At 40.0% G+C, this 17,768-nt stretch overlaps 1 protein-coding gene across 4 annotated transcripts in view; it reads right to left on the bottom strand.

The window, feature by feature from the left end:
• Positions 1 to 5,575: 5,575 nt before the first annotated feature.
• Positions 5,576 to 17,768, bottom strand: part of si:dkey-240h12.4 (death-associated protein kinase 2) — a 30,219-nt gene continuing 18,026 nt past the window's right edge. For 2 of the 4 annotated variants that reach the window (XM_037093343.1, XM_037093346.1), the window contains 9 exons: positions 13,306 to 13,444; positions 13,104 to 13,233; positions 12,558 to 12,606; positions 12,260 to 12,286; positions 11,974 to 12,126; positions 9,291 to 9,336; positions 9,073 to 9,162; positions 8,632 to 8,715; positions 5,576 to 7,243 (listed from right to left, as the gene is read on the bottom strand). In XM_037093343.1, the coding sequence (XP_036949238.1) occupies positions 7,163 to 7,243; positions 8,632 to 8,715; positions 9,073 to 9,162; positions 9,291 to 9,336; positions 11,974 to 12,126; positions 12,260 to 12,286; positions 12,558 to 12,606; positions 13,104 to 13,233; positions 13,306 to 13,444 (799 nt within the window). In that variant the 3' untranslated portion in view covers positions 5,576 to 7,162. The remainder of the gene's footprint in view (positions 7,244 to 8,631; positions 8,716 to 9,072; positions 9,163 to 9,290; positions 9,337 to 11,973; positions 12,127 to 12,259; positions 12,287 to 12,557; positions 12,607 to 13,103; positions 13,234 to 13,305; positions 13,445 to 17,768) is intronic. The other 2 variants (XM_037093344.1, XM_037093345.1) reach the window with 1 other exon arrangement.

Genomic DNA, 17,768 nt, shown 5'->3' with positions numbered 1-17,768 from the left:
TTTTTTGTTAATGTAGTGACAAACTGCAAGTCAGTTCTTATAAATAGTTTGAAGAACGAATTTCAATATGCATGTAAGCAGGCCAAACCATTTATCTATCAAAACTTAAAATCATTGTAAAGAATCTCCAATCCTAAACCTGCAAAGCATGTTGGTATCTTTATCAGCAAGATCAAGTGGTTAATGAAAGTACAGTATATATTTTTCAATCACCACAGTACCATCATTGTTATGAATATGTTTCTAGTATTTTGTGTGCCCTCATGAATACAAATGTGGTAAAATGGGGGTAGCTGTGGCTGAGTGTATCGTCCAGTGATTAGAAAGTTGCTGGTCCAACACGCCAGCCCCCCTGACTGCATGTCAAAATGTCCTAACAGAAAGATACTGAATCTCAAATTGCTCCTGATGAGAAGGATGGCACCTTACATGGTGTCCTCTGCAATTAGTGTATGATGTGAATGTGACAGCAGACTGTAAAATCACTTTTGAAATTCATGTCCATCTACCATGCAAACACAGGCTGTTGAGAAAACAGCAGCCCAAACTACCGCCTTCAAAATGATCAATAACGTAATCACCTGTCATCTACAGCAATTTCACAATTCATGAAGCTTCATAAAGATTTATTGCTGGGCTGTTTGATTAGAGATCAGAGATCAGAGATGTGACTGCAGAGTCTGAAGAGTAGTGTTGCTCCACTTCAATGAACGTAAGCATACAACACATTAAATATCAATCTGCAGTTGGAGTCTTCATCTGTTTTCTGTGGGTATTTTTATGTAACTGTGGATCAGTTTTAGAAGTGTCTATGCACATTTACATGTTCCACAATTTATCACAATTATGTTATAGCTTCAATGTGGGACTCACATTGGTGTTGTCCTGGTCTTGACTAGGCCTCACCCTGCCTTGGTCATGGTCTTGCCTCAATACATTCAAGTCTTCATTATTACTTGGTCCTAGTTTAGGTGCTCTTGAATGCAAACACTGATAGAATAGAATAGAATAGAATAGAATAGAATAGAATAGAATTTTTTGATCCCAGACTGGGAAATTATTTTGTCACAGCAGCAGTGGGTCAACAAAAAAAAGAAAGAAAAGAAAAACACACTGTACATAACATAAATAGAAAGCAAGACATATACAATGTATATACACAGTGCAAACTATACTATAAACAATAATAATCTGTACAGCTATACAAGAAATAAACAATTCAAATGAGTGTGCAATAATACAACCACAGGTAATATAAATATATAAATAGACTCAAAAGAACCTAGAATTTGCAGATGTAAACATGATAAAAATGGTGTAAGAGAAGTAGAGAGATCAGAGATCTATCTCGCAGGCAGAGGTGAGAGATCTGGCAGGAAAGATTTCCTGTATCTGTTGTTACGACAGCGAAGCTGAACCAGCCTTTTGAAGAAGGTGCTCTGCTGTCTGACCAGTGTGAGGTGGAGAGGGTGGAGAGGATTATCTATGATGGATAACATTTTTTTCAGCCACCACAGACTGATAAAAGATCTCCAACATCTTTCTGCACACGCTGAAGGATCTAAGCTTCCTCTGGAAGTACAGTCGGCTGGTACCCTTCTTGTAAACAGCTTCAGTGTTAGAACTCCAGTCCAGTCTGTGGTTGATGGCAACACCCAGGTACCATCATCCTCCACAGCCTCCACATCCTTTCACAGGATGCGCAGAGGTTGGGAAGCCGTCCTCCTCATCTCCCTAAAATCAATCACCATCTCTCTGGCTGATGTTCAGGCACAGGTGATTGTGTCCAGTCACCTCCACGAAGTTGTCCACCAGTGCCCTGTACTCTCCCTCCTGTCCCTCACTTATACACCCAACAACAGCCGAGTCATCAGAAAACTTCTGCAGGTGACACGACCCGGTGTTGTACTGAAAGTCAGTGGTGTGTAAAGGCAAGAACACACCGGCCCAACAGTTGGACGTCCAGGGTTGGTTCTAGGCAGGCATATATGAGGGAGCAGTCAGAAATGTGAAAGGGGCATCATGTGTACACATCATGCTTTTTTGTTCTGTGCTTATGTAGTTAACACTGTTTCTTCACTGAATTGGGTTATTAGCTATGTGTCCAACTCCAATCTGTAGAAGTGGATTGCACTTTGTCCGGCCTCTGTCATCAGACCTGTCCAACTATCTCTTGGTGAGTTGCTGGAAGCTGGAGCAGAAAATAAGTAAGCTGGCTTTGTAAAAAAAAATAAAAAAAAAACACTGTGATTATATGAAACAAAACAGTGCACAACTACAACCTGGGGTGGGGCTTTACGTAGGGGTCTGTCAGACACTGGCAGAGGTGGGCTGGGATTGAAATTCAGCCCTAGAGCTGCTTTGAAGAGGCCTTTTATCCGATCACATGACGGATGTAAATGGAGCCGTAATTTTAACATGAATACTTTATTTGAAATATAAAACCAATCTAATGCACTGCTATATCTGCATGAAAAGAACATCAGTAATAATTCATATTAGCAATAACTCATTAACTTTGGAAAGAAAATAGATGTACTGCAGGAGTGGATGGGCTTATTGTTTCTGTGTGACTGGAATTGGAACATTGGAACAAATGACATCTTAATATAATTCTATGCAAAGACCTATTGCCAACCCAGGCCTGCACACTGCGCCTGTGCCTGGCGCTGTTTTTTTGGTGGTTCCTGCTCCACTTTCCTCCTCTTCTTCCTGCTTCTTCTCCTCCTCCTCCTCTTCTATCTCCTCCTCATCTGTCTCCTCCTCCTCCTCACTCCTATGACTGGCATTATCCTGTCCCTCTGCATCAACTCCACGACTGACACTGGCCTTGTCAGCTAATAATAACAATAAAAGCAACAATGATAAACGTGTAAGGATGTAAAAAACAGGATGTATAGCCTATATATTCGAATAATATCTTTTTAACTTTGAACACAGACTCTCTCCTGAAACATGTTTTCTTTTGCAATAAGGAAATGTGTGTGTTTTTTGGTAAGTTAGTATGGATTTTATTTTTAATTGATAAAGCAGATTAATGACTTATGCACATATGATGTAACACTGCCGATAAGCTACCTTTAAGTGATTTTACTGTGCACAGAGGACACTTTCATCGTGTAATCATTTTAATGCATGTATACCACTCAGAGCAGTGCTGTCTCCCACCAATGATTGTGTACTATAGTCCCTGAACACGCCGTCCCTCAGTAAGTGAACGTGAACCTCAGGGCTGAATTATTAACCGAATGACGGATCGTTTGGCTGCTTATCAGTTCAGGGTGTTGGAGAGCACTGAACGATTCAGTGAACGAATCTTTTGAACAAATCATTTTAATGAACGGATTCTAGAGATTCAGTACAGTAAGAAGAACTGCCATTCCCATGACTACTGTCCTGGCCGACTGTAGCCGCGCTGACCTTCGCCCCTCCACCACTAAAAGCTCTGCAGTGGATGTTGGCACTCATCTCTGTGCTTGTGACGCTGCTGCTTCTTCAAAGTCTTCCCGCTCTTTGGCCGAGGTGAAACCTGACACTACACTGTCAGGCTATGTCTTGGCTCATTTGCACACGGCAACAGTGATTGGATGTTTACTGAGTGGAGGCGTGTGTGTGTGCGCACGCGCTGTGCAACCTGCGAATACAGTGGAGGGACAGAGAGAGGAGAGGGAAGGGATTACTGTATTATGTGTGTCCCTTTTTCAGCGGATTTGTTTTCTACTGCAAATAATTTGGTCAAGTTGTAATGTTTTAATTTTGTGACGATATTAAAATATTCTTTCTCAACTTCTAAAATGATGATTTTAGGGGGCAAGACATTAATTTAAGGGGGCGCTGCCCCCTCTTGCCCCTGCACAGAGCCGGCCCAATAGTGTGTGTCCCTTTTACTGCAGATTTGTCTGCTACTGCAGATAATTTTGTCAACTTGTAATGTTTTACTTTTGTGACTATATTAAAATGTTCTTTCTCAACTTCTAAAATTTTGATTTGGGGGGGCAAGATATTTATTTAAGGGGGCGTTGCCCCCTCTTGCCCCTGCCGAGAGCCGCCCTGCTTCCTACCAACATTTCATTCATAGATGCGAATACCTTAAGGTGAAGCCCGACATCAATGGATGGAAGAATGATCTCAAAATATACAACAAAAAAAAAAAAATCCTTGTATTACATGGCAAAAAAAAATGCCCATTGACTCATTTCTTTATTGGAATTATTTACCCTTCCATAATAAGACCTCACATTGTTATTTTCTTTTCTGTTTTCTTTTCTTTTCATTTGTTGTGCTAGCTGGTTCAACATTTTCAATCTTTGTAACACAAGCGTGCCTTAATTGTTTGTAATTTGATGATTCATTTCAAACAAACAAACAAACAAACAAACAAACAAATAAATAAATAAATAAGTAAATGCCTTCTTCCTAACTCCATCTGGTAGCCTGGCCCTGTCGCTGTCCTCCTCGGTCAGACGCTGAAGCTCAGTTTTATTTTTTCGCCAATCTCTCACGTTCTTGACTGCGTCAACAGAGAAACGTTTAGGTGCAGCAAATAAATAAGTAAATAAATCAATATAAAAAAGGGCCGTCCATCGGCCCATTATTTATAGGCCCACCGGGATAAATTCCCGGTACTGCCGACGGCCAGTCCACACCTGCAATAGCAGTTCTCTCGAGTGGATGTCCGTGTGTCTCAGCGTGTGTGCTTTTGTTTAGGGGCACAAAATAATATATTTGCACCGGGGCCTGTCACCATCATGTTATGCTACTGCCGCTGACCTCTGAACCTTAACAGTTTGAAGATGCTGTGAAGAAGTAGCAGCACAGACGCTTCACTCAACAATTTGTTACTTTAAAATCAGGCCATCAACCAGTTCACAGTACATTTAGATCAATCAAGAGGTCCACATAGAGGTGTTTTGTATCTAACTTTACAACTGATCTCCAATTCATAATTCATTAATTTTGACACTCCTTCTGTTAAGGTTTTTTTTTTTGTACTTGAATATACTTTCAACTCTACTGTATATTAGACCTTAAACTTGAACTTAATTCCTATGTGTACTGCACATTAAAATTCACGACACGGAACATATTGTTTCATTTGTAAATCTTAATTGAATTAACTTTTTGTCTTTTTTGCAAGGGACTTTTTGTTGGATTGAAACCAAGTATTGGTATTTTATGTCCCACCCTCACTTGGGGAGGGGAAATGGGGAGAGGGTACAGTCTATAACTAGTCTAAAGCCCTTTTCACACAGAGACGCTGGCTCTGCAGTATCATCTCAGCAAAGGCTTATCTTTACACCACGTTTGTTTGGTCACACTGAACCAAGCAGTGCTGCGGAACCAAAAGAAATGTGACGGTACACATCATGAAGTTGAGATCTGTGTGTTTCCCCCAGTTTCCACACGTATATCTAAATATGTATCCGCTGACTGTTTAAAATCATATGGATGCAGTTATAAAGTTTTGTGATTGAGTTCCTGACCAACCATGTATCCTGGAAAGTGACAAAGTTACTTTTTGCTCTAAATTACATAAAAGTTTAATTAATTAATTATATAAATCTCTCTTGAGCCATTTCGATATTAAAAAAACGTACTTTATTATAATCACCACTTTTAACAGTTCAGTTCTTTAATTTGTGATGTATGTAAATTTAAATTTTAAATACATTTAAACTCAAGAATAGCTTATTACAGTGATCACAGCTACTGCAGTTGCACTGTCTTAGACTTACTACAATGTGCTGTATCAAATAAATCAACTGATATGTGAAAATTTAATCAAACTTTAAACACACAAATACAGGTGATATCAACAAACAAGCCCAAGACTAAAGACACAGTTTAGCTTTGGCAACATTTCAAAATTCTCAATGTTAGGGTTGTTCAAGTGACAATAACAAATGTAAGAGGTATAGTTGGCCATGTTATTTACAACACATGTATGTTTCTATACAGTCCATTATTGTATCCTTCAGCAGTATGAAATATAAAAGAACAAACAGTGTCATTGTGTCATAGCACCCCAAAACCCCACATTTCCCTTAGAGCTGAATGCTGATGTCTGGAACATCAGTGGATTTCAACTAATGAGATATGCTCAGATTTATAGAAGCCTGGACAGTTGTACAGCAACCAATGAGGAGCAATGTAGTTGAAAACTCAAGCTATTAAATGTAGCTAAAGGAAGGATCTTTTGCTACTACACTTTAAAAGCACTTTGAACTGGATGCTCAAACAGGACCATGGACTAACTTCTTGTTTACAGACCTCCAATGACTGAGCTTCTTACCTTACTGAAATGATGAAGAAGTGTATCTTTGACTGTGTCAGTGCATAGTGACATCACTGTTGGGTGCGGTTACAGGTATAACAGGTCAGTTCTGATCACAGCCAACTATAATGCAGATTTTTGTAGGTGAAACACATCTAACACAACCACAAAAGGTGTTAAGTTGCTCCTTAAAAGCAAACTACTACTAATAAAGCTTGGATTATATTTCCACTGCTCCAGTCATTAATTCTACCTGTCTCTTGATTCATTTTGTGTTCAAATCATGAGTGGACTGTGTTTCTTGTAAACATCCATTACAGTTTCCTGACCCACTTCCTGCTATTATTTATACAAAAGAGGATCAGGGCCACTGTGAAAAGTTGATTTTTTTTTCCAGAATACTGACATTAAACTTTCTGAGAAGAAATTCCAGATCTTGTTATCAGAGTTAACTGAAAAAAATGTTTTACTACTATTAACCATTACACGGCAACATTTAAAACAAGAATAGATCTCATATTTTTATATATTCAAGTAATGGAAGACTTGGGGACATATTAATATTAATAATACATATTATACATTTTCTGTAGAAGACAGAGAGTTCTACCCAAAGTTTTTTTCTGTACACATTGTATCATCAGCAAAACAAGAATCATTTAAAGCATGTGTCTACAGTGAAAATGATCTGAACTTTAGAAGACAGTCAATCTTCTGAATCAGATGAGGCAGTTTGTATCTATGGGACACCACCTCACAGATGTTTCAGAGACAGTGTGTAACATAATGTGTAGTCGTCAATTTGACCCATCAGTGATCTTCCTCTGTAGCCTGGACCTCTCTCCTCTGCTGAACATCCGGGAATCCTTTGCCTTCCTCTGGTCAGCTCTATGAACTGCTGCTGAGTCTTCGTCGCAGAAGAGAAGCCGGCTTGCTTTCGGTGTCTTCTACATCACTTTCACATTGTCTCTGCAGAAGAGGATTACAGTTCTAATCTGACACAAACATTTGGGTTTAGCTAGCAACATGTTAGCTATTTGGCAGTATTTTACTATAGATAACCCCGCCAGTGTTGCCAATTCAAACACCAGCAGCTTTATAAAGCACGAAACTGCTCCGCCCAAACAACACAGTGAGGGAACACATTTCATAGAGGCTGAAAGATGCACAGGCAATCAACTTTGCAACTGACATCAGGAGTACATTTTATGGAAATGATTTATTCCTAGATTTATTGTAATTGTTGTTGGACTACCGTTTTAAACTGTTCTATTTAAAAAGTGGCTGCACTTTAACAAGTTTTTCAAGGAACTATTATTTATTCCTAGACTTCCTTATTTGTTCATTTACAGTTATGACCAACTGTCAAAATAGCTAATAAAATAATGTTGTATGGAATTCTCTGCAAGCTTTTACCTGAGCCAGGTTAAACAACAATGATAGCAATCATAACACAGGGTTAGTAGTAAATACAGCTGTCAATGCATACATGTACAATACGTGTCTTTTTTTTTTTTCTTTTAAACATGCACTGGAATCAGCAGATACTCAAAGTCCAGGTATCTGAATCGGTATTGGAAAGGCTAAATAGTTGGAAAAGTTTAAATGGGACTTGAAATTTTAATACACTAAAGAAAGATGGACATTTTTTGAATTTGGAATAGAATTTCTAGCTGAAATTATGACTAGAAACATATGAGTTGAAAACGTATGAAGAAGTGTTAAATGAAGTTAAATGACATTTGAACATGCTATCCATTACTTTAAATGATAGCTGGCTGACTAGAGGAGGGATGGTGCTTAAACCTTCCTTAAAAACTCCTCCTCTTCAGCTAAAAATAAATTGTGAGATGTATTACGAGTGTTGACACTGTTTAGAGATGAAGTCTCCGCTTCGTACCGAGACTGCAGTTTGTGTTGGTGCTCAGGGTTCTCCCCAGACAATGGAATGGTGGCGCAGTGCCGCTATACTGCTAGCTGAGTGCCACTATACTAATTTTCAATGTTAGAGGGTGGTGAGGGTGGCGAGGGCGACGAGCGAGCAGCCGTCCACCCCCCCCCCCCCCCCCCCCCCCGATGACTGCGCCCCCCCAGTCCAATGACAGCGACCCCACAACGGAATGAGGTGCGCCACTACACCAAAAATTTCTGGGGAGAACCCTGGTGTTGCACTGCATTTAATGAAAAGTGTCTATATGGTGCATGTGGTGGACAAAACACCAATAAATTATCTTTATATATACACAACAATCGGTGGTAAACATAAGTAACTATCTGTTTTCCAAGAAGATGTCCTTCCATGAAAAGTTTTTGCTTTTATATTGAATACTGAAGTTGAGCAACATAAATGATCTCACCTGTAACGTGTCTGGATCTGAGCTGCCCTTCAGCAGTTTCAAATGGACTAGCCTGTTGCACATCCACACCATGTTATAGGACATCTAAAAAAAACAAAGGGGTGGGGGGGGAGATAATATATCAGATGTCTCCTCGTTTCAACTCAGCTAGTCATTCCCTGATTACTTCTAACTTGTACCTGTTGCCATTATCCTTCCACCAGGTTGCTCTCAGTCTCAATGGGTCTATTAAACTTGTGTTTTTGTTTTGTTGTAACTGAGGAAAATTTCTGAGTTGTGATAGTGGGTGCACAGATAAATTTGACTTGTCCACCCTTTGCTGTGAGTTGCTCCTCATCTCTCCCCTCTCCCTAATTTCCTGTCTCACTTACAACACTCTAACAAAATTCCCCCAAAACCTACAATTTAAAAAATATGCTTTGAAATACATATGCGACTTACTTTCCATTTTCTTCTGGCATTGAACTTCTTAAAGTTCTTCATATTGATTGAGGATCGATTCCTTTTGGCCACCTGTTTACGGGTGATGGGCTGAAAGAGACAACAGTGTTCATATTCATCATAAGCTACAGGATTCATTCATACACATTCAGCAGCATGATGCAGGACACACATAAAGCAGGTTTGTGGGCCTTAAATGGTAGAAGACTTATAGCAACCTTAATCCATGGATGTAGTAGACACTCCTCAGCTGTCATTCTGTCACTGTAATACACATCGAAATAGAAGTGATGACATCAGATCAGGAGACTCATAACAAGTAACAAGTCATAATCTGTACTTTTGTTGTTGCTGGGAAAACACGCATCAACAGGTTTTACACTAACTGGAGGAGTCCATGCCACACCCTCCTATGGAAATGGATCATGGACTCTTTGAGCCAAAGACACCGCAGGGGGCCGAGTTGACAGATGTTACTGTCTATAGCCCTTTTCACGCAGAGACACTACGTTATTGCTGTAGCAGAGGTTCGCCAATTTTCCGTCGTTGATCGTTCACACAGAGCCAAGCATCTCCAGCATTAAGATGAACTGCTGTGTAATTCAGTGTCCTCCTGTACAACTTAACATGTACCCACTGACTAATCATATAGATGCTGTTATAATGTGATGTGATTGACATCCTAACCCATCAAACATCCTGGAAAGTGACAAAGATACTTTTTTCACTCTAAATTACATAATTAAATAGTTGCCATAAGTAAACTGGATGCTGTCTGACTCTCTTGCTCGCGGGGACGGAGGCTGTTTTTTAAGTTCACGGAAGTCTCAGTCGGGAAAGCTGTCAGTTGCTTTAAGTTTTGGTCAACACAAACACTTGGTGAGTTAAGGTTTTATGCCGATGACAGACACTGTTTGGCACAAATGTGACAAAGAGTCGGTAGGACAGGCAGGAGGACAGACACTCCATGTATAACTGCTGTATTTTTTTTCTTGATATCAGTTACCAAAGACAGTTACAATTACTACGTTACTTTTGAAGTTATCAGACTATCAGATCGACACATTCTTGATACGCGCCCCAGGCATATCCATTCATACTGGTTCAGTTTGCCAATACTGCACCTCTGATACAACCTCCAGAGGCGTATCAGCGCTGGAGCGAAATTTCACTCCTTGCTGCCTTTAAGAACATTCACAGAGGAGGAGGTAGAGAATTGGCACAGGATTCCCACATTCAAACTGCAGTGTAGGATTAATAAAAAAAACAGCAATATAGTCAACTATAAAAACATTTGATAGAGCAGAGCTAAGCAACGAGTTAAGGTCGACATGTAGAAACAAACATTAGTGGTGGGAATCTCTTGGCACCTCACGATTCGATTCCGATTCTGAGGTCAAAGTTTTGATTCTAAACCGGTTATTGATGCATCTCGATGCAACAATTTTTTTGTGCACATTTCCATGCATGATTTTAAAAAATAATAATAATTAAATCTGAGGTTGCTACTCAGAGTTTGCTAATCACTTCCTACTTTTGTGATGATCATTAACAAAAGTCAGCATTACCTTCTCTAATATTTAAATAAAATAAAAAAAGTTTTTCTTTGTCACAAATAGATATGACTTTTCCACAAACACAGAATCCTCCTGTTACAGGCAGTGAGCTTATCCCTGAGAGAAAAACAGTATATTGTTGTCTATATAAAAATAAAAAAGCTTTCAATGCAATAATCAGTGCAGCTTGCATCTCAACACATCATGGACCTATGTATCAGCTCTCAAACTAAAACACGGCTACTTACGTACCAGCTTTCATCAAAGTGTCTAAAACTTCTGTTTTAGTTTCACTGTAGAGCATCGGTATGGCTGTGTCAGTGAAGTGACAATGAGATGGTATTTTGTATCTTGGGTCTAGAGTGAAAACCTATTTTCTCCACAACTGAAAATGGTCTTTAATCCAATGCAATAAAACTTGCAATGGATTTGGTAATCCGCTTCGCTCTCTCAGTGTTCAGTTGAAACTGTGCCACCGCCTGCTCGATCATTCTCTGTCTGGCATCTGCAACAGGTTGCTGCTTCTTTCCCAACTCTGAGTGGTATTGCGCAAGGTGGTTTCGGAAATTAGTTGTGTTGCCAAAGTATTTAAGTTGAGTTCCACACACCTTACAAACTGTGTAGGTCTTGTCAATTCTCCCCTCGACATCATGGAACTCAAAATGTTGCTATACAGTAGCTTTCAAAGAAGTCGGTGCCGGTCTTATAGGCTTGGTGCTAGTCATTGCAGCCATTTTGTTGCCGCCCAAACATAAACAACACGCGCATGAGTGATCAGTGTGCAAGCATGTACAGCAGAGAATCGGCAGGCGCTTTCCGTGGCGCTCTGCAGCAACTAATTTCAGTTTTAAAGTTACGATTATTAACTTATTAGACATAATCATTCTAGAGAGAATTGCGATGCGTCAAATAATCGAACATTTTTCCTACCCCTAAAATTGGCAGCCAAAACTTCATATCAGAGTACACAGTATTCCACATGTTAAGTGGCTTTCTGAATGTTCCCGTTTTGAATTGGTGGAACTATACATTATGTGACCATCATGATTGTTGTTTTTGTTTTGTGTCTTGAACACCCAAATAGGCTAAATCAAATCAAGCCTCAGATTTCAACATACAAGGTACATTCATACAATAGCAATACAATAGCAGCATTGGTTTCTTCACTTCAGACACGATGAGTCCTATTGCATTTTGCAAGCACAGACAGGCACCATCATTGTCACAGCCATGGATATCACTTGATAACTTTGCTATTTCTTATTCCAGAATTCCCAATGAGCTAATAGGAAAATAAAGCTTATGTTAAATTATCCATTACAAATTCTGTAACTTTACTACATACTTGGGGTCTTTCACCAAGAGTTTCTCGATGAAGTCTTTGGCCATGGAGCTGGTCATGCTGAAATACCGTGAATCAAACTCATAGTTCATGGCAATGACGTTCCTCAGAGTCTCTTCATCAGTATTTCCTTGGAATGGTGACAAACCGCTCAATCTGAGGACAGAGTAGACAACAAAAGTGAAGAGAGTGAAGCAGTGTAAATTATATCATAAGCATATATTTCTATAAAAGTCTGATGAGTGTTAAATGTGAAGCACAACAAAGCACAATGCCATCCAAAACTTACAATATGTAGGTTATAACTCCGATGCTCCTGGAGGACAAAGAAACACAAGACACAGGCAGTCAGGTGGTGTGGTTTAAACCTTGTCACTTCTGTGTGACAAAAGTTTTACAAATACAGTTTGGATATTGCCTCAATCCCTTAGTATCATAGTGTACACTGTGCTATCCATTTACAGTTTAAGTATGTATGCAGAGCAGACTCCTGACACCTCAGATCTTGTGCAGTGAGTTGGACACAGAACAGGCCTGAACATGTCACTACACACAGATTTTTACTTTGTCTCATACAGAATGCTCACCACATATCAGCTGCTGTGCTCAGAGGTTCACTGCTGATCACCTCAGGGGCTGAGAAGGGACAAAAATCAAAATGAACACAAATCAACAGAGTCAGTCAAACAACCACAACCCAGTTAACCACCTTTCTCCAGAAGAAGTCTTTTAGAAATTGGATGTTTGACTCCTGATTAATCCAACTTAGTCTGGGTGCATTATTGTGGGGAGTATGTGGGGAGCACCAAATTGTTGACATCTCTTTTTCTACTAATGCTCAAAACTCAAATGTATTTATTTATTTATGTTTCTTCAAGCACCAAGAGAAAAAAAACAGGCAGACAAGAGAGGGAAGTAAGTGTCAAGTGTGTGCTGTTTAGGGCCAATATGAATCACCCAGAGAACTTGATATGAAGAGCAGAAAAGAGTACAGGGAGCTAAATAAAAGTTCCTGTGCAGGATAAAAAGTCACTGTACACCAAAAATTAAAATGTAAATGGGCCGGTGCTGTGTACTGCACTGTAAATGATTTCATATACTATAAAACCAAATAAAAACACCATGCTCCTCACCGATGTACTGCGGGGTGCCACTTGTGCTCTTGTATTCCTCCCCCTGATGAAAACGGTGGGCCAGGCCAAAGTCGATGAGTTTGATGTTGTTGTGTGGGGACACTTTATCTGACAGCATGATGTTTTCTGGCTGAATAGAGAGAATAATGATGTTATGGTTGAAGTATAGAATATATTTTCATTCAGGTCAGTTTTCTGGTACCTTGAGGTCAAAGTGGGCGATGTTCTTGCTGTGCATGAATCCCAGTCCTTCCAGGATCTGCTTCATGAACTCAATGGCCTCACTCTCCAGCAGGTTCTCCTTCTCAGCTATGAAGTCAAACAACTCCCCTCCACTAACACTGAAACATCAAACAGAAGTGTGTGTTGCAGTGAAGTGTTACTTGATTGTCCAAGGCGGCAAATATCTTACAGGATAATACAACAGAAAAATGTTTCAGTTTGTTGGTAATCCGTGATAAGTACACAGTAGTGTGAAGCTTTCAGCCTTTCTCTGTCAGTTGGGTCAGTACAAACTTACAAAGATTTTTTCTTGAGTATTTTATCATTGTCATTTACTGATTTCAATTAAGTAAAGATCTGAGTAGTTCTTTCACCACTGCTGCACCTTGTATACAACAATCTGCATCAGTGTTTCCCACATATTAATTCATTTGTGGCAGTCTGCAAATATTAGTGCTGGGCTGTATATCGTTTCACACCGAATACCGGTGTATATTTTCATTATGATATGAATTTTTAACCACCATACCGTTGTATTTGATAACACAATGTTCAGAATGCTGCACTGCACCACACGACACTGTTTCAGACCGGACCTTTTTCAATGTTGCGCTTCTGAACAGGCATGGTGCGACTGCGAGGTGTGGTGAGGGTAAACAGTAGTGCTCTAGTGTTACGTTACGGTGAAAATGGCTAGGATAGACGTTGCAGTTCATGACTTCATCTGCGGATGTCAAGATGAGCCACTGGAAAGCTGCTGAGATCTGGGAGATGCTAACGTCTCCTCAGTCTCTGTAGCTGTCAGCTTGTTGTTGTAGCTACTAACAGTCACTACTTTCAAATTAAAAGGCAGTTGTGCAGTTTATGGTTGCAATAACCAGCACAGTATTGTTACCAGATCGCGGTGAATTACCTTTTACAAGTAAGGTTTTTTTGTTTTGTTTTTTTTTTAATAATTTTTGTGACAGCGCACTGTATCATGACTAAATCTCTGCCGTTTGTAACCATGTTAAAATCAGGTCAAAATTTGGGAGGTTGTGATTATTGTAGTTGGGTATACACGTTCCTCAGTGGAAATAAATGCAGGGGGGGTCGCATTGGAGACCCATCCAAGATGGCTGCCACGCTGATACGTCAGCTCCAATAGACAGCATCAGTCTATGAGGCATCTACGTATATTATGTCTATGGCCCGCGAGTTGCGATGCCGGAAACACAGCCGACTCGTAGCTCTTCTTCTTGTTTACTGGCGGTTGGCATCTAGCTCAGTGCCGCCACCTGCTGCTCTGGAGTGTACACGTTTCGCCTCCTTAGTAAATGAGAAAAAGAAGTTGCACGTGAACCGAGCGGTACACATGCGCCCTGAACCATGACAAGCATACCGAATGGGACAGATTTTTTTGATAAACCGTTCCACTCCTAATATCAACACAAACTAATTACACATAATCTATTCGCATATGGCAAATAGATCTATGAAAGACACCATAAACTGAGCCCTGCAGTACATTCTACCGACACATGACAAACCACACACATACTGTATGTCCATATACTGTTTGTAGACTTCAGTTCAGTTTCCAATACCTTCACTTACTGCCAATACATATTATACAGCTCAAAGTCTCCACTTCTCTCTGCCAGTTGATTCATAACTTTCTCTCCAGCAGGAAACAGGTTATCACAGTTGGTGACCATTTCTAGCCCCACTAGACCTCAGCACCAGGGCTCCTCTGGGGTCTGTTTCCACTGCTGTACAACCTCTCCACCACTGACTGTATGCTGAAGCAAGCACTGCTGATAAAGTTTGAGACTGCTATAAGGAATCCATCATCACCTCTACAAGTTCGCTATAGCTCATTGTACAGTGTGACATTGGTTAATTACTCTGACAGAGCTGCTCTCATCACTACACAGACTGACACCATCGCCCATCACAGTTCACGGATTACCTCCATTCTCGTTATTTTCACATTATACATATTTTACTCAAATACTGCTGTACACTATAAATATTTCCACTGTATCTTAACTGGACTGACAGCATTGCTGCTACCTCTGCACACTCTGCTCCTCTGTAAACTCAGTCATATACATTGATTTTGTGTAAATGCATATGTTATTGTATAAAGATTACATTCATATTTCCAACTGTTCTACTACTCTTGTCTTCTCCAGCTTCAAGTGGCTGGCTCTGGAGGTAGTGAAGATTACAGACTAAATCCCAGCCTCCTGCTGTCTACAATTCAAAGTGACACTGAATCCTAAATTTATCCCAATAGCTCTTCCATCACTGTGTGAATAAAGCACTTCGAGTGGTCAGCAAGACTAGAAAAGCTCTATATTAATGCAGGTTATTTACCATTTACAAGATTTTACAAGACCGTTTTACTTTTTTAAAAAGTGAAAAAATGCGGTTCAGCCTCTCTCCACATCCCATCATTTCTGTAAGGTTTCTATAACCATAAGAAGGAACAAGTGTCTCTTTGAATGGTGGCCAAATCCACTGGCTAAACTTTCTGACTCTACACTGTGGTACATTAAATGGCTTGTAATGGAGGGCAGTGTTGAAACTCAGGATTTCATGACAACTAAATGTGGCAAAGTTATCATTTTATGTTATGAGTAACGCTCATAACATAACTCTCTTTTCCTGCAATAACAATTAAAAATGTCTGGGATTACGGCAGGCGAAGTAATGCAGGCAATTGAATTAATGCAGAGTGGCCAGATGGGTTCAATTGAGATATACAAAGAATTTGCAGATAAGCTAGCACCAATAATTAGCCAGTTGTACCAGGACATTTTTGAACAACAGAGATTGCCGCAAACCATGACACAGGCCATAATTTCAGTACTGCTCAAAATAGACAAAGACCCTTTACTAGGCAGCTCATACCGCCCAATGATCCTTTCAAACTATGAATACAAAATTGTCACAAAAATATTAGGCACCCACATAGACAGTTTAATCCCAACAGTCATCGATCCGGATCAGATGGGCTTCATTCTAGACGGCGATTACTCCAGATTTCCATTCAAAAAAGAACCCAATACATTCACATATCTAGGAATTAAAGTTACCCACAAGATGGAGAATTTGGAGAAACACAACTTTAAGTCTGTATTAGAACAAACAAAACAAGATCTTGGGAATTGGTCAACATTACCGATTTCATTAGCAGATAGCATTAATATAGTTAAAATGACGGTTCTGTTACGACTGTGGCTGGGGCCTCTGAAGATTCCTAGTGTGTTCCTGTGTTTTATTTTCCCTCCCTCGTGTTTCCAGTGCCCCCTGTCTGTCTCTCTGCAGTTGTGTGTGTGTGTGTGTGTGTGTGTGTGTGTGTGTGTGTGTGTATATGCGTCCTGGTGTGGGTGTGGCTCTCCCTCCTGGCTCAGCTGAGCTTCCTGCAACTGGTTCTTCACTCCACCCAGTCTGCACACCTGCCTCTCATCAGCTCATCAACCTGCAGCACTTCTACCCTGGCTTTCCAACCACTCACCACCAGATTGTTGTTTCACTACAGTGGTAGATACTCTCCAGTTCCCTTAGTGTTTAACCTCCTTGTGTTTTTCTTGTGCTAAATTGTTGCTTCCTTGTGCTTCAGGATCGTCACCCTCCCATCAGCCTGCCTGCCACCTGCCATTCCCTGCCTACTGCGCTGCCTCACCCACTCCACTCTGACCAGCCTCATCTGCCTGCCTTTGGTCCTCACCTGCCAATAAAACACATTTACTGCTCCAAACGTGCTCTTGGTCTTGCACTTGGGTCTCCATTCCTTAACAGGTTCTACCTAGATTTCTTTATGTGTTTCAGATGATCCCAATAATTATCCCTCTGAAAACATTTAAACAAGCCGGATAGACTAATCTCTTCATTTGTACAGAACAATTCTAATCCTAGGATGAAAAAAATGTACCTGTCCTTAACGATGCTGGTGCGTTGGGATAACCCACTTTTCTCTGGTATTATTGGGCGGCTAACATTAAAATTTATACATTGTACTTACACATATGAGAATAAGCAGGGTCCAGACTGGGTTCACATGGAACTAATATCCAACCCTCTACCAACACTCACATCATCGTTGCCACATAATTGTAATACACAATTCACAAATCCGGTAGTTGAAGCCTCACTTAAGATATGGTTACAGTTTAGGAAATATTTTGATTTAAAGTAGTATAGCAGGTATTTCCCAGTAGCAAATAACCATTTCTTTCTTACAACTGGGTTTGACAATGCTTTTCAATATTGGAATAGATATGGGTTGATATTCTTATGGGATTTGTACTCTGATAACACGTGTATTTCATTTGATTATGTTTTTTCAGATGCCTAACCTTACCAGAGAGAAGTTTCCCTAATTTCTTTTCCTACCACCTAGGAATCATTTAGATTCAATTCTAGAACTGAATCCTTATGACAAGAAATGTATTT

The sequence above is a fragment of the Acanthopagrus latus genome, chromosome 3 (assembly GCF_904848185.1).
Source record: "Acanthopagrus latus isolate v.2019 chromosome 3, fAcaLat1.1, whole genome shotgun sequence".
In the NCBI taxonomy this organism is placed as follows: Eukaryota; Metazoa; Chordata; class Actinopteri; order Spariformes; family Sparidae; genus Acanthopagrus; species Acanthopagrus latus.
This window is presented reverse-complemented; position numbering and strand designations above follow the sequence as displayed.